Source organism: Pleurodeles waltl, chromosome 1_1 (assembly GCF_031143425.1).
Source record: "Pleurodeles waltl isolate 20211129_DDA chromosome 1_1, aPleWal1.hap1.20221129, whole genome shotgun sequence".
Taxonomy (NCBI): Eukaryota; Metazoa; Chordata; class Amphibia; order Caudata; family Salamandridae; genus Pleurodeles; species Pleurodeles waltl.
Window position 1 is genome coordinate 641,989,818 of NC_090436.1, and position 21,751 is coordinate 642,011,568.

At 45.0% G+C, this 21,751-nt stretch overlaps 1 protein-coding gene across 4 annotated transcripts in view; it reads right to left on the reverse strand.

Annotated features, from left to right (window-relative positions):
* Positions 1 to 225: 225 nt before the first annotated feature.
* The window catches only part of SEMA6A (semaphorin 6A), a 247,272-nt gene continuing 225,746 nt past the window's right edge, over positions 226 to 21,751 (reverse strand). For all 4 annotated transcript variants that reach the window (XM_069226762.1, XM_069226743.1, XM_069226752.1 and 1 more), the window contains one exon: positions 226 to 1,177. In XM_069226762.1, the coding sequence (XP_069082863.1) occupies positions 699 to 1,177 (479 nt within the window). In that variant the 3' untranslated portion in view covers positions 226 to 698. The remainder of the gene's footprint in view (positions 1,178 to 21,751) is intronic.

Consider the following 21,751-nt stretch of genomic DNA (forward strand, 5'->3'; position numbering starts at 1 on the left):
TAGAAAACTATTGTGCACTGATCGAAACGCTGCAGGTTAGCTTTACATATTTCTTCCTCATTTTATTGTACTGATGTAATTTGAGTGTTTTGTCAGTAATTAAAAGCTATTCTTACTTGTGAACTCAAAGCCGAAAATAATTTTTTTTTTTTTTTTTAACAAACCTAGCACATGAATCGAGAAAGGTCATACAAATATTCGCAAACACTGACACTGACACCATGATCAAAGTAACAATGTGTACCTTTTATTGTGCTAAAATATAAAAATATGCATGGCATGAAAATAACCTTATGTGAAAATTCTACGCTGAAGTGAAAATATGGTGCATAATTTAAAAAAGCTAATCATTACTAATTATTACAATTTCATATAAAAAAACTATATTATCTCACAGGAAAACAGTTCTGTGGGTCTGGTACCTAATGCTTTTATGTGCATGTCTCTTAGCTGTCACATCGTTTTGGCCTATTTTGCATTGTCCTTGCCTAGGCCGAATCCCATGTAGAGCCAGACAATAGGAATGTTGGGAGTGTCAAAAGGCGTGACTTACAGAGCTACCGCAGTGAACAATGGGCCGCAATTCTCCATAATGCATTAGCAACGCAAGAACATGGCCTTTTTTCAATATCCTTAAATCCACTGTCAGATCAAAGTGCTGACCAATTCTACCAAAGTGCGTGTTGCCACTCTTCATCTCAGAGCTGAGTCCAGGACTTTGAAGGCACATTGTGCTTGTATTTTGGGCAACTATTCAGGGCTCTCGTAAGCCCCTTTAGTGGTGCTAGTTCTTTGCTAATCTTGTGAAATCCTTTCGGTATGTTTTTCAGGGACTTATTGATCCCACGGAGGTTGGCATTAAGTTGCCTGAGGCTGCCATTCATCCCTTTCAGATTAACATTCATCTGGGCCTGGGCACGCAACTGTTTTTCTTGCGCATCCAGCATGCACTGTTCCAGCTCCTTGAACGCTTGCAGCAGTACGGTCCATGGCTCTTGTGGTGGTGGGGCGTCAGCCTGCGAGCTGGTTTGTCCTCTGGGGGGCAGTAGATGAGACTGTGGATCATCAGCATGGCCAGCTGTACCATCAGGGTCCTCTCTGGGAACTGTCATCAACTGATGAGTAATTAGTCCATCACCAACTTCATCCTCATTGTAGGGGGGCGCAGGTAACTCAACTGTTGGAATACAAAAAAATATGCATCGTGTGACTTAAAAACTGATCAAAGACATTTAGATAAGCTGCTGTGATAATTTGATGCGCTATTTGTGCCAATTACGTCAGAATAATTCCCAGCAGTTTAGTCATATCTCACAGAAGGTCCATCTACCCAGCCAATAAAATTCATAGTTGCCCATAACTTGAGACTTGAACACAGGCCCATTGATTGTGATTTAATTTTATGGATTGACAATGGAATGGAACAATGTTAGTAAGTGATTTGAGCATTTAATTGCAATAAGACGCTAAAACTCGAAGCATCTAGGACATTACTCATAATTTAAAGTTGCTAGATCTGCTTGCATCCCAGAAAGGTACACATTGCCTCACATATACACTGCACATTGAATAGTACAACTTTCCAGGTACATCGAGGGCAGAGCGGCTCCATGGGCCATGGGCCAAAAAACAAAAAAGTTCCCTCCCCCATGTATATGCGAGGCTCCAAATGCACCGGAGACAGCACAGCAGGATGACCATCCCAATTTTGATGTGGTGAAGTTATCCTCCATAGGTAGGTGCAGCTTGCAACTTCAGTGCCATGCAGGAAGGTGCCTGGGACGCTCACTGTGCATACTTGGGAACTCTATTCCCCCACCCAAGATGTGCAACATATTAGTGAGCCTCCTGTGTTGTGGGGGATATGTGCCCCAGCCTTTCATGGGTAACCATTTACACACAGTTTGATACAGAGAGAGAGATGGTAACATGGGCCAATCTGCTCTCACTAACGCGGGTCCACCTGCGCACACTAATGCCGCACTGCACCCACACAGAAGACTACAAACAACCAACCACCACTCCAGTGCATCCTATTAAACGCCTGCTCCTTATGCAAACACGTCATGGAAATCTGAGACACCATTACTATCCACGACCTGGACGTTGCCTTTATCATTGAAACATGGATAACACCCTCCTCAAACCCCAACAACACCATGGACATCCCTGATGGCTTGAAGATGATACACCGAGACTGCATCAAAAACATGACGAAGAAACCAACCAATGCACCATCACGATGACCCAATGTACCTCATGGAGCACCTCAACTTCTCACTCCAGGCCGATGCCAACACACGATGCAAGGCACTCTTGCATACAGACACCCGGGGTCACGCCCAGTCTTCTGCAACACCATTGTCAACCTCATCGCCCCCCTGGCCATCGACTCCCTCTATGTCCTACTCAGCGATCTCAATTTCCACCTTAATAACCCCAACAACACAAACTCTGCTTCCCTCATAGAGAAACTCAGCAACATCGGCCTCACCCACCTGGTCACCAAACCCATGCACAAAGCCAGACACATACTGGACACCAACTTCACTTTTAGCAACAGAATCAATTTCACCCACGTAACTGAACTCACCTGGACTGACCACATCATTGTCCACGTTACCATTTCCAATTCCTGCCACATCACCTTCAAGCACCTCAGCACCCCCACCGAAGCTGGGGCAAGGTAACTGATACTCGCACAACCCGAGCCCATGGTTGACCTCGACCTCAACCAGGCCATCCAAAACTTCCCCACCTTGGTCACCAATTCCATCAACAGAGTTGCGCCACTGAAACCAGCTAAAACCAACAACACCGCCAAGCCAGGGAGATAGTACACTCTGGAGCTCAGAAACTCCAAATGTGACAGCCACCGACTCGAGAAACAATGGCACGTGACCAAGGACCCCTCCGACAGAGCCGCTTACAAGGCAGTCCTCATTAATTACTACAACCACATTAAGGCAGCAATCACTGCCCCGCACTGACACCGCTGCCAAACACATGGAAGAACTCTTCAAAATCATCAAGGAATTATCTAACCGGATAGCACAGAGACAACCATTCAACTATCCCAGGAAGTCTACGACTGCTTCCACAGCAATATCACCATCATATACAACAATTTCGACCTCCAACCCTCACCTTCAGCCTAGACAACATCTCTCAAGCAGCAAACAACAGCCACACAATAACCTCCTGGGCTCCATTTACCACACAGACCAACGCAGCCATCATGTCATCCAACCACTCTGGAGCACCCACCGACCCCTGCCCCTACTGGCTTTTCAATCTCGGACCCAACACTATTAGCATGGAACTAACCCGCATCCTCAATACCTCCATCTCCACAGCAACCTTTTTGGATGAATGGAAGCAGATAAAGGTCAAACCCCTCCTAAAGAAACCCTCCACCAAACCCAGCGACCTCAAAAACTACAGACCGATCTCCCTGCTACCCTTCCTGGTCAATGTGCTTCAGAAAGTCATCAACCAACAGCTCACTGACTACCTCGAACAAAACCACCTTCTCAACACCTCACAATCAGGATTACGGGCCAACCACAGCATGGAGACTGCACTGATCACCGCCACGGACGATATCAGGACCCTCATCAACCGAGGAGAGTCAGCAGCTCTTATCCTTCTGGACCTCTTAACGGTGTTCGATACAGTCTCCCACCACACTCTCCTCAACAGACTCCACAACATAGGCATTCAACAAAACGGCCTTAAGTGGGTCACTTCTTTCCTCTCAGGCCATACGCAGAGCATTTGCCTTCCTCCCTTCACTTCCATACCCAAGAACATCATGTGTGGCATACCCTAAGCATCCTCCCTCAGCCTAACTCTGTTCAACATCTACATGACCCCCTTGTAGACATTGTCAGATCCTACAGACTCAATATAGTCTCCTAGACCGATGACACTCAACTACTCCTCTCACTCACAGGAGACCCCCACAACACCAAAGCCAGCTTCTGCAACGCCATGACCAACATAGCATAATGGAAGAAATACAGCTGTCTCAAACTAAACACCGACAAAATGGAAGTCCTGATCATTGGGAAGAACACCTCCATATGGGACCACAGCTGGTGGCCAGCAGAACTTGGACCAAAGTCCTCTCCATCAGACCATGCACGAAACCTCAGCATCATTCTCGACTACCAACTCTCTATGAATTGACAAGTAAACTCAGTCATCTCCTCCTGCTTCTACATCCTCCGTATGCTCTGCTGGGTCTTCAAATGGATCCCTACCAACACCAGAAAGATAATCATGCACACCCTGGTCACCGTGTGCTCCAACTATGGTAATGCTTTCTACACCGGAGTGTCCTCCCAGCTAATTAAAAGACTCCCGACTCTACAGAACACTGCTCCACCTCCCCAAGTGCTCAAGCATCACTCCACACCTCAGGAACCTCCACTGGCTCCCCGTCCAGAAAAGATGCCAATTCAAAATCCTCACAATAGCATCAAGGCTCTCCACAACCTAGAGCTGTCCTACATCAACTATCGACCGAGCTTTTAAGTCCCAGCAAGACAAACTATGCTCTGCCTCGCTAAACCTCGCGCACAGCCCCCGCATCCATAGCAGAGGCGCTCCTTCTCCTACCAGCATCCAAGTTCTGGAACAGCCTGCCTTTCCACCTCCGAACAGCTCGCTTCCTGGCAGACCTCAGAAACAGACTCAAGAGGTGGCTTTTTGACTGAGACACTGCACCCTCAGCACCCAGATACCCTTAAGTGCTGCACCTCACAAATGCTTTGATTGATTGATTGAGTGATTGATTGTAACATACATGCAGTGGAGAGTGAGTGAGAGACAGAGAAAATGAAAGTGACAGAGAGGCAGTGAGAGAGAGTGGCAGAAAGAAAGAAGGGCTTATGAATTAGTGGCCGAAAGAAAACACAAAAGATATGAAGGAAATCAAAAGAGACAGAGAGACAGGCAGATATAGAGAAGCACATAGTGCGCGAGAGAGCAAATCCGATAGCAAGAGCCTGGGAAGGAAAGATAGAGAAAGTCAGAGGGAAGCAAAAGTGAGAGAGAAAGAGAGGACAATGACAAAAGAAACAATGGAACTCAAAACCAAAAGATCGAGAGCGTTAGAAAGAGCGAGAGAGAGATGGAGACGGGGGGAGAAAGCAAGAATGAGAAAGAGACAGTGACAGAGATGGGAGGAAAGGTGAAAAGGAGAGGAAAAGGAGAGAGGCAGAGTTCAATTTACATATTGCAATAAGATGAGACATTGGCAGTTGCATGCACGAAGATTTATAAATGAAGCAGCTTGTTGGTAAATACAGCAAAATTATTTTCTATTTTAATCAAATAATCAATTTCAATCAGTATGCATAGCTTGCCCTGTTTTGGTTTTATATTTACATCCTTGCACTTGCGTTGTTTGTAATGTTGAAAATGCAGGAATACTGATACCAGAGAAATGCTAAGAAAAGCCCAGGCTTCTCATGATATAATGTCCCTTGACAGCTAATTCACTGGCAGGGAAAGTTGAAAAAAGAAATACAACTGAACTGTTAAAATGCAAATGCGCTGAAGAGACGCACACAACAGAGCTACGAAAACGAGATGTTGCCAGGGTAGAGCCAGCGCCTACGGTTTCTGCAGGTGTTCCCTTGACAGATTGGCCCAAACGGCTTCCTTAGTTATAGTGCATATAAGCTTGCTATGCTATGCGCAGTTTGCCGCGCAGGGGCAGGAAACCTTGGGATAACCCTTCTTGACTGCGTTTGTTTATTGAATGCTCACTACAGGCCCTCTTAGTTATGGCACTGAAATGTAACGCTTACACCGTGAGACCTGACGGTCATGGGAACATAAACATTTCAATTAATTAACTATGAGAATCTGGGTAGGTAAATTATTACAGTGAGTTAATGAATCACTGTTGCCAAATATGAATCTTCAGCTTCTGTCACATGCTCCCCGTAAAAGCCTTACATAACCATATGAATTATTTTACGTGTTATCTTGTTAACATCTAAATATGTAAGTGTCAATGCCGCTGCAAAGCTGTATAAAGAGACTCGGGGCAGATTTACAAGAAAGTTGCCCCGACGCTCCCACCTAACACACCATGGTTGCGCCCTATTTACAATATGGTGCACCATGGCGGTCATTACCCCAACAGTGTCAACTTTTTTTATGCTGTTCTGGCGCTTTGCTGCACTAACATCAAACATTTTTAAGCTAATGCAGCAAAGCACAGGGAGGCCTATAGATTATTATGGGTGCGCCACTTTAACGCCTTCCCTGAGCAGGTGTAAAAAATGACGGAAAAAATGGCACAGCGAAAACTTGTAGATTTCACTGCACCAGTTTTCAAGTCTCCTTGCATGGGAATCCCCCCCTTGCATACATTATGCCTGATGCAGGCAAAATGTGGCGCAAGGGGTTGCAAAGTGGTACAATGCATTATTGCACCATTTTGTAAATATGGCGCAGGGGAATGGCCACCTCCGTGAGCCTTATCGGCACACTATGCCACCGCAGCGTCATTTTCTTTGACACTCCAGTGGCACAGTGTCCTAAAGAATCTGATGCGTTCACAGATTTGCAAGTCTGGGAATGCATCAGATTCCTACGCCACCTCAGAGGTGGCATAGAAGTGACTCAACTGGGAGAAATATCTTTATGTCTCCCTGTTCTTCCTCTTTCTATGTGTGCTGTATTGTGCAGCACACATAGAAAGAGGAAAACACCTGTAGTGAAAAAGGGAAAAACCTCTAGTGATATTGATAGTGAAAGAGGGAAAACACCTCTAATGATAGTGATAGAAAGAGGATAACACCTCTAATGATGGTGATAGAAAGAGGAAAAAACCTCTAGTGATTGTTTTTTGCAGGAAAGTGCCCCTTACTGCACAAAAACAATCATCTCCACAATGCAGGCATCCTTCATTATGGTGCAAGGGTGCCTGCACTGGCGCTAGGCAGTCCATTGTGCACCAGTGCAGGAGGAGAGGACAGAAAGGCGCTGAATCTAATATATACTGCACATTTCTGCCTTTTCCCTGTGGCGTAGGGCGGTACAGCAAGGCACTTGCTGCACAGCCCTGTGCCACAGGGCAGGTAAATAAGCCCCTAAGGGCCTCATTTACAAGGCCCTAGCGCCATCAGAGCATACATTTTAGCGACGCTCGTGGCGCTGTGCAGTGCACCATATTTACAAGGCGCTGTTAAGCCAATTTTTGTGGCTTAACGCCACCTTGTAAGTGCGGCCCCTTCAAACGCATCGCTTAGCATGGGAGGGGCGTGCAATGGGTGATGCTGTGGACATTTCACTGCAACATCCATTGCATTTTGATGCTGCCCCAGATTTACGAGGAATGGTAAATCATTAAGTAATGCCGATTTGCTACTTGTATGTGTGCTGCAGAATGTAGCACACATAGAACTACCAAATTGCCATTATTGATTGTTCAGGAAGGAACAACTTTCTGCACATAAATAATCAGGGCCTGGACACAGGCACCCTTGCAATATGGTGCAAGGGTGCCTAGGTTTGTGATAGGCAGCTAAATTTAGCACCAGCGCTAGGAGAAATACAGGGGCGCGCCATGTATTTGTAAATACGGCGCATCCCTGTGATTCTGAAGTGATGCAGAGCGGCACTGCCAATTTTGTTGTGGCGCTGCACCACTTCCTTGTGAATGATTTACGAGGCTCGAACGCCACTGGGGCATCACATTCACATTTTCCATATTAACAAGGTGGCGTTAAGCCACGTTGTGTGGCTTAATGCCGCCTTGTAAATATGGGCCCTCCCCAGTGCAGTTTTCTGTGACAGAGAGTCTTGTAATCGGTGTTGCTGTGGGCATTCCTCTGCAACACCCATCGCATTGTGACGCTGCCCCAGATTTATGAGGATTCGTAAACCTGAGACAGCGCCAAAAACTAATGCCACCCCAGGGGTGACGTTAGCATGGTGCTAGAAGGAGAAATACTTTTATTTTGCCTCGATTTTGCTTTTCCTATGTGTGCTGCATTCTGAAGCACACTTGGAAGAGGAAAACACCTTTAATGATTGTTTATGTGCAGCAAGGTGTCCCTTCCTGCACATAAACAATCATTAAATAATGATGATTTGCTACTCCAATGTGTGCTGCATTGTGCATTGTACTTCATGAAAGGTTTAGCAAGTTCCTGAGGGTTGGCATTTCTGCTGGTGCAACAGTGCATGGTGTACAATAACACCAGTGCTTACTTTTAGCTGGTGGTTTTGAGTGTGGGGCATTGGAACTTATTTCTGAGGCCTGGCACTTAATTTTCTGCATCAGGCATTTACTGCGAGCAGAAGAAATATATGGGAAAGGGGGAGGAAGAGAAAAAAGAAAAAGCCTCACATAGGGAGAAAGCAGAAAGCTGCAAGAGTGAGCTGAAGGGGCAGGGAGTGGCTGTAAATGGATTAAAGAGGCCCAAGATGGCTTTAGGATTAGGCTGCCTCCGCATTCAGTGGACGCACTTTCAATTGCAGCAGCCATGATTTTCAAAGAAGAGCTTTGGGCACGGCACGTTTTTATTTACAAATTAAACACTGAATAACACCTGCTGAAATATCACATCATCTGTTTTTTTACATTTCCCTGTTCAGAAACCCCTTCACCTAAAGCCTACATAGTTAGGATGTGTTTTGTTCTCTCCTCATCTTGGAATGAGGCTTACTCCTGCCATTAAAAGGAATAAATATCCAACAGTTTCTGTCCTCCACTAGATAGGGGTTTGCTAAGTTCCACTGAGAGAATTAACTAACCAACCAATGTCAGGGTGGGAGGAGAGTAGTAACACTAATAAAAGTAGGTTTGGGTGTGTTTACAAGTTTAGAAGGTAAACTACTCCTCGAATTGCCAATTCCCCACCTCTTGTGTGAAATTTGCTCCCATGTAATATTACGTCAACATCAGGTAAAATTACGTATAATACGGTTTCAAATTGCAAAATTACCTTTTATTAATTTTTTCAATTTGAATGAATGAAGTACTTGTAAACACATGTTTATGAAAGGGCATCTTTGCTCTTGTTCTAGTCTAATAATGCTCAATAGAAGAACAAACAATTGAAAAAGACGAATCCTGAAGGCACTGGGAAGGGGGTTTAATAGAGCAGTGAAAGGGGCAACTGGTTCCAAAGCTGTTGGTTACCACGGAAAGGTTCAGCCTCCTGTGTTTGTCCACCAAAGGCGGGGAACCGCACCCCTAGAGTCCAGCCATTTGCAAGCATTATTCAAAGTTCAGCTCTCTTCCTTTTGCTCTTCTCCATGAACTCTTAATTTGGAGTTCCGCACATATCTTCCTTAATTCCCACTTTATTCTTTATGTTACCCTGCTGCCAAATTAATCCACTCCTTCAGCCTCCAGTTTATATAGTATGCTGGAGATACCCAGATTATTGTCCCCTTTGGAGGAATGGTGCAGTCCACTATTGACAGCTTCAGGCAATGTATGGCAGAGGTCGCATCATGGATGTCAGCAAATTCCCTCAAGCTAAATATAGCCATGACTGATCTACGTATCATCGGTGTCCCTCCCTCTATGTGGTCTTTCAAGCGATTGACGGCCAACAGAGCTCTGATCACTGCAAAAATCTTGGGGATCCTATTTTACTGTAATCTCTCCTTCAGTGTTCAATTGCTTACACAGGAACATCATAAATCCATAATCCAGGAGGTAATTCACTCTTGACAGGAGTACTCCACTTCACCCTTGCTGGGCCTTCCTGTTACCTTTAAAAGCAGGCTAAAAGGGATTCAATAGAGTGCAGATAGACTTTTACTAGCCCTTCCTTTGCACAGCTATATCTCAGGACATCTTCATGCACTGCATTGGATTCTGCTGCAAAAAACAATTGTCTTGTATCAGCTGTAATGCCATTACATTGCATGATACTCTCCCTCTCGTTCATTACAGTCATCCTCAGGTTTCCTGGTCCATTTCTCTAGGAGGGTGATTCTTTTACCATTGCTCCACCAAGTTCCGGAATAAGTTACCAATGAATATAAGTTCTGACTCTAACTATCTGCGCTCTAGGAAAACAAATCAACACTTGAATTTTGGCCTGGGTGATCTCAGTTACTGCCTTTTCACTCTGTTTACAGTGCCTGGGCACTCTGGTTGTGTACGTGTTAGGCTGTGTAGGTATATTTCATTTAATTTCAAATTTATAAGCACAAACAACTTTGTGCATTGGGCCTCAGGTTATAAGTGAGATGGTCACGAGAGGCTGTCAAGTTACAGGTACATTTGTGTCAAATTACAGGTACATTTTGGCTTGGGGTGAGTTATAACTGTGGCCACAAGAATTATGTGGTTCTGTAGCCGTAGTGTTTTTGTTATGTTATGTTATGTTAAATCAATTTATAGAGCGCAATGCATACTCAAAGGTGTCTTGGCACTAGCTGGATAGCATAGAGGTCATTATCTGAAAACAAACTATAATCCAAGTAAGTATTTATTTCTAGGTTCTGTTAAACAGCCATGTCTTTACAGCTTTCCTAAAAGCAAGGAGATTGGGGGCAGATTTAATAACCAATGGCAAGGTATTCCAGGCAAGCGTAACTCCCCTGAAAAAAAACTCGTCACCCCACGATATTAGCCTAAATTTGGGAACCACAGCCAGCCTTTCTGATTTGGACCGGAGAGTCCTCGCTGGGATGTACCATTGGAAGTTGTGTTTAAAAAAAGCTGGGCCTGAATTACTAAGTACATCTGAAAAAAATGATAAAACTATGAAATAATACTATCACAAAATGTGCAGCATTACGTTGCATAATTTGCCTTTTCTTTCCACTTAATTTAATCCACCCTGCCGCATAATTTGATCCTCCACTTGCAGCAGCAAAATTCCATTGGACCTGGTTATGAATCTGAGACTTGGTAACAGGTGCTTATATAATTCTTGTCTTGGGTGTTTTGTTAAGAGCTGATAGGCTTTCCTTAAGGCCATTTCCTTACATTGACTCTGTAAGTAGGGCACTCCAGAATTTGTACCCTAAGGACAGAAATTGTGGTTATTCATTTGTTGTCGCTAAATAGGTTGGTGGATGGAAGCATCACAACTGGAAGCTCAATGTGTCGTAGAGTGGTCTCTGGCTGTGGTGAGAGTGGTAACGAGCGAAGTGGGTGCCTGTTTGGTAGATGATATACCATATTCATTGACGTCAGGCCTATTGAAATAAAGCCCACTTGAAAGGACATAAAAAAACAAGTTTACTGCATTGAGATCAAAAAACGTTTATCTTCACATATGAATAATGCTCAGATCTCAAAGGAATAGGATATCCGTGAGAAACCAGGCATGCTGGCGTTTCAGGAGTAAAGATGCGTTTCTGTTGCTGATCAGTAAATTAACAGCAGGCTACATTTCTCTGGATACCATAAACCACATATTTGCCAGATTGAAACATAAGGTTTGGAATACCAGGCAGATAAAAAAACATAACTGAAGCAAGATAATATTATTTTGTTACATAAAATGCCACCCATTCACACCCTGGCTCTCTTTTAGCTGACAATATTGACTGTGATAATTTCAAACAATTGTATTTTCAACTGACTGTGTAAGATTATTTATTTCCTCTGCTTAGTATATTTGTGTCTGAACAGTCACTGCCTGGGTGAATCTGCAATGAAGCGGGTAAGTGTCATAGAGGGGAAGGTACAACAGGTACAACAGGCAAAGGGCATTACAATTATGATGCATCCAAATAAGTAACAAAACCAACGACAATTAACTCACCTTAATAAAGAAGTAATATGAAGAACCACTCAACATAGTCTTTTGTCTGCAAATTACTACTTTCTTTAGGTAGGTGTAGTTGTGCTAGACTACGCGGCTAACTTGGCACCAGGACGCTTCCATTAGAAGCAGCTGTTTGCGCTTAATAAGTGGTCTTTCATTCATTCACCCAATATTCTGTGCAGTTTTGATGAACTGCACCTACATTTTACATCAATTGTCACTATTGCATCTCCAAGATTATATTATGAACCTTTGTGTCTGTTTGTGCTGGTTCATCCTTCTTGGATATTTTTTTATTATGCATTAAAGACCTCGAGCCCCAGTCATAAAAACCTGTCGGAAAAGTACAAGCCGAGATCTCTGCTTCCACCTGAATGTCCTTTTCTGACTTTTTGCTCTTCACCAACATCCCCACAACCACGGCTGGAAAGATGAATTAGGCTTGAGATTCTAGGTGTACATCTGGGAAGGTCAAATGGCCTTACCAGAGGGGTTCTGTTACCGCTGTGCAGAGTTGTTCATAGCGGTGAACTTTGGACAGAGGTGGAATAGCATCCCCTGTTCAAATATACATTATTTTGTACAGAGAAAATATGTTTCTCCATAGAAATAGCCCTTTACCTACACCACCTCACCAACTAATTCCAGGGTAGAATATGGTTAGATTAGAGTTTAGACACTCCCACAAACGTACATGGCTGTGGGTGTCCGCAAACTTACAAGGCATTGGTATTGCCCAATTCACACCCTTGACTGGGAATGACAACTACAGAGATCTTTGCACTGATGGTAGGGACCACTCTCCTCATAAATAGTTTTACACCTGCATGGACACATGTATGCATCTCCTTCATAGGGGAGTGTGGCAGAATATTGTCAGCACAATGTTACACACCGTTGTGCAGCCTTAGCACATCCCCAGCGGAACAATTCAAATGGTAAAATACCCATTTCAATTCAATTCAATCAAACTTCATTCGGATGCATTTTAGCAACACTTTAGTACAAATAAATACAGTTCATAGCATACACAGGTTAAATATAAACCTACAAAATAAACCTAAAAATGAACCCAAAGACATGTTAAAATGGCAACAGTAAGATTAAAATAGCATGGTGCTGCATGCTTGTACCGCATGTTTTAAAAAAGACGTGACATGCAGCACAGCATCTTTGCTCATGAATAATAATAAAAATCTAAAAGCAGGTCTGCATTCTCTGTTATTGTAACAGTACTTGTATAAGAAAGGGATTAAAAAGAGTTTGGTAAACCTTGTATTAAATTTACAGAGAAACATAAAATGAAGCAGTGATTGACCAGATGCATTATCACATGGGCATGGCTTTGATTCAAGGTTACGTGTAAAACCTAAGGGGAATCAGAGCAGATATTTCACAGTGTCTGATCTGAATCGAAAAAGCAGGGACCATTCCCAGCGACTGCGAGCACATCAAATATAGTCAGTGACACATTCAGAATCGCTCAAATTAAGATAGCTCACCACATTTGGCTTCCCTCCCAAATCCCTCAGCTGCCGGGATTCCTCAAAATTGTGGAAAACATTAGCTACTGTCTTCTTATTTATGCTAGCGCAGGATGATGGTTCCGCAAAAATAGAATACACCCCAATTTTGGAATATTCAGCCTTCACATATGCAGCCCATGGAAATAACAGCCATCTATATAGGGAAAGGCAGTCCTTTATAATGTCTCTTGTTAGAACAGCCTCAAGATGTTGCCAGATTGAAAGCCACAATAGAATCAGCCGTGCCCTAATCAGGTCAGCTATGTAAGGGAGCCCAAGTTCTTCGTGAAAAATAAAATGAAAACCTGAAATGGGAATAGACAGAAGCTTTCTAGAAAATCTGTTTTCTTCATTTTAGAGTGCCGAGCAGTCAGATCCCCCATAATTCTGCCCCATACAAAGCAGCTGGAACACATTGCAACATATATTTGAAGCAGAGGGCAAAAGGTTGTGGGAGGCTACATAACAACCCATTAGCCAAAGTAAATTTGGTAGAATGGTGCATGATGTTTGGAGACCAACACCCATGTGAAGAGACAGTAATACCTAAGTATGGAAAGGTATTAACACAGGTCAGGTGATGAGTACCAATTAACATGCTCAAGAGGGGTCTGCGCTTATGGCCACAAGACATAATGTGAGATTTAGATAAGATAGTTTGAAGATCTAGGGAGGCCATATAGTCAACATAAGCATGCACTAACTGGCACAGAGCCTTGAGGGTACGTGCCATAAGCACTGCGTTATCCGCATAAAGGAGTATAGGGAGCAGCTTGCCTTTGATAGTAGGTACATCTGGAGTGACACATGCTATAAAAGGGTAAAGATAATTAATATACAGAATAAGTAGGAGAGGGGCCAGCACACATCCCTGCCTTACCCCATGGTGAATACCTATGTCTCCACACACCTCAGCACTCCTTTATAAAGACTGCCCTTAATAACGCTAGTTAGCATTGTTGCAGTTGTAGTCCTTTCATGTTTCATTTCCTTTTTCAATCTCCCCTAAGCAGTAAAATACTGATACTTTGTCAACAAGGCTATCTCCTTTTATTTAAGTAGTACAGTTCTATTTTGTCTTCAGTTTCATTACGTGTCCTAAAAGGAACGTAACCTTGCTATCAACTATATTTGCCCTTCCAATCAGCTTAATTGGTCACAAGACTCACTGAACGTTTTGACGGACAATTGATTAGAGTTACATTGGGCTAAAAATTAGCAGGTAACCTTAGAGGTGATGGATCGATGCTCTTTGTGACTGAATGAAATGGAAATCGAAACTGTACCCAAATTTAACAATTGAAGAACAACCATCAATCAGCATTTATTCCACTTGTTTAAATTTATTAGCAGCACAAAATATGCTATAAATTGCTAAAAAGAAACCCAGCTATGCACGTCTATCCCTTATGAAGTATGCTCTTTAGACATTCATTGGTGTAGGTTGAATGTAATGTGTGAGAAAGGCACTATTAGAGCGCACTGTGTATGTTGAAGTGAGCAAGGATGTTAGGGAGAAAGACACAGATCTATCCAGAAGTTAGGTTGTTTTTTTTTTTAAACTCTTACGATTTCGGACAGATGCATTCGTATTATTTGGTAATACAGTTAAAGAGACGACTTAGGTAATGTAGAACCAAAATACACCTGAAAACCATCAAGTGTTTGCAGGAAAGAAGATCACTTTGTGTACAGATTGAAAGATTTAGGATTCGTGTGTGGGAAATTTGAGAAGAAGAACAACAGCAAATCAGATGCACATTTGTAATGGAGGTGGTCGGCTTGGTGGGGGGGGGTCAACCTTCTGAGTGAAAGAATTGGGGAGAAACAAATAAGTGGTACATTTTATTGTGTCCTCCATCAAGAGATGATTTGACTTTTGAAGGGGAATTGAAACATACAACAATACTACGAGGTGATAGATTCAATTCTGTTGATAGATTACTTTCTGTTAGCGTATTTCATTCCGAGTATTACAAACATAACTTTTTTTGATCGCTAGAGGTAAGTATGATGAACTTGAGTGGTCAAAAGAACAGGAGGTTCTGATATTTTAAAGACAATACTGGAGACAAGTGTTCCCTCGCTCCCTATGAAAAGGAAACAGCAGTTAAGAGAAGGCAGAGGGCTTCCACTGTGTTCTGTAGAGCCTTTGTTTTTGTATGACAAAATCTTCTGTTACTGTTATTAAAACACTCACCATTCAGTGCTGCTTACTGGATCCCTTGTAAAAAGCATGCTGTTGTCTGGTACAAGAGAAACAAGACGCCATTTTGCCCATCATGAAGCCATTATGTGCCTCATTGCTTTTTGTCATGTTCCCTCATTGTAAATATTGATTTGAGGTAAGGAATAAAAAAGAAATGTTGGGAATGCATATATAGAATTTTATGATATCATAACCCCTTTAGCAATAAGGAAGTGTTCGATATTCTGGGATTGATTCACAAAGGTAGTGTGACACACATGCATGTGTGCAGGCTTTGAGTTTTAGGAGTATTCTCTGTTATTGCTGAGGAACAAATGCTCAACATACACATATATATTATTATGATCTTAATGTACATTGAGGTATTCTACCTATTTTTCTAGGCCTACTAGTATGCATGCATACTATTTGAAATATCAGCATTCTCAGTTATTCTTTAAGGCTTAATGTAGTTTTATAGCTGTAGGTGTAAGGGTGTGCCCCTAATGATTGGACTGTAGGAATGCCACAGGGGTACTCAATCTCGTATAGGTGCGCCAATCTCCTGTGTGGCTGTAACTACCGGTGCCTCTCCCTGCAGCTCTGTACATCTTGCTGTGGATTCATAACATGGGAATAGCGTGAGCCTTGGAGGCAGCTATAACTGTGTATGTTGAAAGTTTTATGGTTCACTATTTTACAAATCACTACAGTTTGAAGTAGAGGTAGTACTCAAGTTAAACAAGGTAAAGGCTGAGCGCGCTCAATGTAGGTTGTAGAGTTATGCTTGAAAGTAGGTGGTGGCTTAAAGCTGAAGCCTGTTAACAAATCTGTGACAAAGGCTAAAGTTGCTGTTGACAATAAGCTATCAACAAGTGGATATGTAGCCATGTGCCCATGTTAAATAGTTGCAATACAGTGGCATACACAAATTCTACTTAACAAGAATGTTTATACGGTGTGGATGTTTATTTCCATAACTTTGCTGAAGATTTTGATGCACTGCAGATTGTAGAATAATATACAATTAAGTGGTGTTCAACTTAGACCTGATTTATCTCACGTGGGTGTTGTAAACATGGTTCTAAGGTTGTATGCTCATCCACCCATCCACCATGCCCATTTCACCCATCCCCCCTACTGAGAAAAGCTTTTGGGTGTGTGCAGTGGCAGGTTGACCTCAGGGCTTGCTCTATGGACAGGCCCTGCGCCCAACCCTAACAAACTCCCAACACCCACTGCTGCAGCAAGATGGAGAACCCCATGGGTGCTCAACCCCCTGCTTGGCCCGGATGTAGCAGGAGATTGGCCAAAAGGCCAGGCTCTGTGGCTAACCTCAAGCTGTGCCTGGGCCAAGGCCGTGCATGGCAGGGTGTTGGGCACTCACAAGCTGTTGGGCACTAGCCTGACCTGTGGCAAGGCTCCACAGCCAATCTCCCTTCATGCACAGCCAAAGGCTATGTGCCGCAGGGGGTTCAGCACCAGCAGGGGTTGGCCAGGACCGGCACTGCTGCCAACTCTCCCACAGGCCCCTAAACCACAAGTATACTTATTATTTATTTACATTTTTTCCCACTATTGTGGACTCCTGTAGTTCTGCAACCAAGTGCCACATCATTGGTACCACTACTTTTTCCTTTTTGGTACTCCACATAACTGCCATGACAAGTCCTTGTGTCCAGTAAAGACAGTCACAATATTATTCTCCAACTTGCGGCCAACCAATCAGATCTATCATTCCATTGGGAATCAAAAGACCTATGGGAGAAAAAGCTCTCTCAGCAAATCAGACCTCCTTATTTTTTAAATTTACAGCATTACGGGACCTCCACAAGACTGCTGCGGGATTAACCACTCAGATATACCTATTGTTTTAACCCCTTTATGACTACCCTGAGCAACTCTTTAAATGCAATTTTCTCAAAAGCATGAGCTCTCTGGATTTACACGAAAACAATGAGAAGCATACTTTGTGAGTAAAGTTCTAACTTTCTGCCTAATTTGCAGTAATTCCAATCAGCTGTTTATTCTGTATTGCTTCCCCAAATTTCCTATGAGAATTAAATTAGGAAAACAAGGTTTTGGGACCCTCCACCCCTTTTTTCTTGTCCCCTGCTTGACGGATCACTGCAAAAAATTCCAAGAAGGAGCTGAGGTGGATGAACTTTTTTGGGGGAAAGTTTCTTAAAGATTTGTGGAAGGGCACCAAAGTGTTTAGCTGGAAAAGCATTTTCCTGCTAAACATTTTGCTTTTCCTGTGGAAACTGGCTATCTGCAACCAAAAAGTTACCAATGCTCGTTATATAGTATAATATGCATTTATGTAGCACTTGCTGCTGCAGAATGTAGCATATCGCAGTGGTGTAACTATAATATTACTCATCTCATAGATACTTATTTCATCAGTTTCTGAAGGCTGAGTCCTCTTAGTCGTATGTCAAAACCTAGACTGCATATTGCACACAGATCTCACTGATGGATACTGTATTACAGTAGACTGAATGCATTAGCATATGCAGTGATTAATTTGCACAAGAATAAGTCGGAGGCCCCAAAGTTTTGCTCAGAAGGCCATGGCCTGTGCCTCATCCCTGGTTGTCTAGTGGTGCCGTAAGTATTGTCTGTCAGTTTGCCTTGTGTCTGTTTTTCACATTCTTTTTGACACTGCTCTCTGTTTTTCTTGCTCTGTTTCTTTTGTGCCTTTTTCTCTGCTCCTCTATTTTTTTGCCCTGTTTCCTTTCCTTAGGCTTCCCCTGCTGCTGCGTCCCCCCCAGGCCCCACCCCCCTCGCGCGCCCATTCATGCTTCCCTCCCACCTCCCAGCTGCTCCTCCCTCCCACCTCCCACTCTTAATGGCAGCCGCTGTGCGGCTGTGCTGCTGGTGCGCCGTAGGTGCGCCAGAGGCAAACCCGTCTGTGCCCGTCCGCACCTGGACTGTGCCCAGCGCCAGTCCCCCTGGCCGCCGAGATCCCCCCAGCACCAGACATCACTACGACGCCAACGCCCTCCACGCCCTCAACACTGGCCGCTCTGCCACCTGCTTCCAGGCCTCACCAAAGCTCGCCCACGAACCCTTCTCCTGCCGGAGCTGCAACTTCTCCACCCTCCGAACCACCACTTCACCCTCCAGAACCAGATGCAACCACCTCAGGTGCATCCTTCTCAACGCCCGCTCCATCCACAAGCCTGCCATCGAGCTCTGGGACCTTCTTGTCTCCTCCTGCCCAGACATTGCATTCCTGACAGAGACCTGGATGAACCCATCCTCAGTTCCTGACATCGCCATAGCCATCCCAGACAGTTACAAGATCACCCGCAGAGACCGCACCAACAGACTGGGAGGAGGGATCGCCATCGGCCACAGGAACACCATCAGAATCTCAACCAACACCGAAGACATCCTCAGCACTTCCGAACACATGCACTTCCAAGTCCACATCAACCCCAGGACTACCCTCAGGGGTACCCTCATCTACAGACCCCCTGGACCTTGACCTCAGTTCAGTGACTCCATCGCCGACATCAGCAGCACTCAAGCCCTTCCTTCTACAGATTACATCCTCCACAGGGACCTGAACTTCCACCTCGAAAACACCAATGACAGCAACTCGATCGCCCTGCTCGACTTCCTCGCCAACCTCGGACTCAATCAACTCGTCACATCTCCAACCCATTCCGCTGGACACACGCTCGACCCCATCTTCTCCGCCAGCAGACACATCACCTTCAGCCACACCACCGAGCTCCACTGGACCGACCACCGCTGCGTCCACTTCACCTTCAATAAACCCACCACCCACTACCACCCACAACCAATCCCCCACCGCAGCTGGAACAAGATCACCAACGACCAGCTGATCTCTGCCCTTGCCCCACCAGCTGACTCCACCGATGCTGACTCAGCTCCCCACAACCTCAGCCAATGGATTGGCGTCTGTGCCAACACTCTCGCCCGATCAAAAAATTCTCCCACAACCGCGCCATCAGAAAGGCCACCTTGTTTACCACCGACCTCCACACATCCAAACAAGCCTGCCGCAAACTCGAGAGGAAGTGGTGCCAGGAACAGACACCAGCCACCCACATAGCCCTCAAGAATGCCATCCTCAAGCACCACCAGCTCATCCGGGCCACCAAGAGATCCTCCTTCAAGGAACGCATCGACAATAACACACACAACAGCAAAGAGCTCTTCAACATCGTAAAGGAACTTTCAAACCCCAGCTCCAGCACCAACGACATCCTACCTTCACAAGACCTCTGCGACTCCCTCGCCACCTTCTTTCACCGCAAGTTCACAGACATCAATGACAGCTTCAACAACAAGACCCCATCAGCAGCCACCAACACCTCCGACTCCTCACCCCCCAACCACTCCAACCTCCTGCCCTCCTGGACACCCGTCAATGACGCCGACACCATCAAAGTAATGAACATCATTCATTCCGGCTCTCCATCTGACATTTGCCCGCACTACATTTACAACAGTGCGAGCTCCATCATCGCCCCCCAACTCTGTATGATCATCAATAGCTCCTTCGAGACCGCCACCTTCCTGGAAAGCTGGAAGCACGCCGAGATCAACGCCTTACTGAAGAAACCCCAGACGGACCCTAAGGACCTCAAAAACTACCGGCCCATCGCCCTGCTTCCGTTCTCGGCAAAGGTACTCGAGAAGATCGTCAACAGGCAACTATCCCACCACCTGGAAGAAAACAACACTCTGGACCTGTCCCAATATGGCTTTCGCAGCAATCACAGCACCGAGACCGCCTTCATCGTGACAATGATGACATCCAGACCCTCCTGGACCTCTCTGCCGCCTTCGACACCGTCTGCCACCACACCCTGCGCACACGCCTCCACGACGCAGGGATCTGCAACAAGGCCCTGGACTGGATCACCTCCTTCCTCACAGACAGAACACAGAGAGTCTGCCTCCCTCCATTCCTATCTGAAGCCACCAAGACCATCTGCGGCGTACCACAGGGCTCCTCCCTCAGCCCGAAACTCTTCAACGTCTACATGGCACCGCTCGCCAAAATCATCCATTCTCACAAACTTAACATCATTTCTTACGCTGATGACACCCAGCTGATCCTCTCCCTCACCAAGAACCCCGCCACAGCCAAAACCAACCTCCACAAGGGTATGCAGGCCGTTGCCAACTGAATGAACAACAGTCGACTAAAACTAAACTCATCCTTGGCCCCACCCCCTCCACTTGGGACGCCTCCTGGTGGCCGCCCTCGCTGGAAACCGCACCAATGCCCACTAACCATGCCCGCAACCTGGGTTTCATCCTTGACTCATCACTCTCCATGACCCAACAAGTCAAAGCCGTCTTGTCCTCCTGCTTCAACACCCTTCGCATGGCCTGCAAAATCTACAAGTGGATCCCTACCGAAACCAGAAAGATGGTTACCCAGCCCTCGTCAGCAGCAGACTGGAATACAGCAATGCTCTCTACGCGGGAACCATGGCAGCTCTTCAGAAAACACTGCAACGGATACAGAACGCCTCCGCACACCTCATCCTCAACATCCTCCGCCACAGCCACATCACAGCCCACCTAAGAAACCTACACTGGTTTCCCGTCAACAAAAGGATCACATTCAAACTCCTAACCCACACCAACAAAGCACTCCACAACGCCGGACCAGCATACCTCAACGATCGTCTCACCTTCTACACCCCGAATCGTCAGCTCCGCTCCACCAACCTCGCCCTCGCCACCGTCCCATGCATCCGCAAGACAACAATCGGCGGCAGATCCTTCTCCTACCTAGCGGCCAAGACCTGTAACACCTTCCCTATCCACCTATGGCAGACCAGGACCTACTGACCTTCAGGAAACTCCTCAAGACCTGGCTGTTCGAGCAGTAGCAGCCCCCCATCCCTTCCTCAAAGCGCCTTGAGACCCTCACGGGTGAGTAGAGCGTTCTACAAATACACTGATTGATTGATTGATTGATCGAATGTCAGGTTGCTTCATCTCAGGACTGCCTAGTCTTGATTCAAATGCAAACCTTTTTCACCCACCAATAGACACTCTATGCCCATTGATTCCACTTTTTCTGATCCTTTTTTATCCCTGCTTCGTTTTTCACTGTTTTTCTCTCTCTCTCTTTCGTTTTCTCCTTCTTTCCCATTTTTGTGTTTTGTTTCTCTTGCTCTGGGTCAAAGTCTATTGCTGGAGAGACCAGAGAGGAAGACATAACTAGTCAAGTTATGCTAGGAAGCAGGTTTTCCTCAACTCAACTCTTGGTCAGT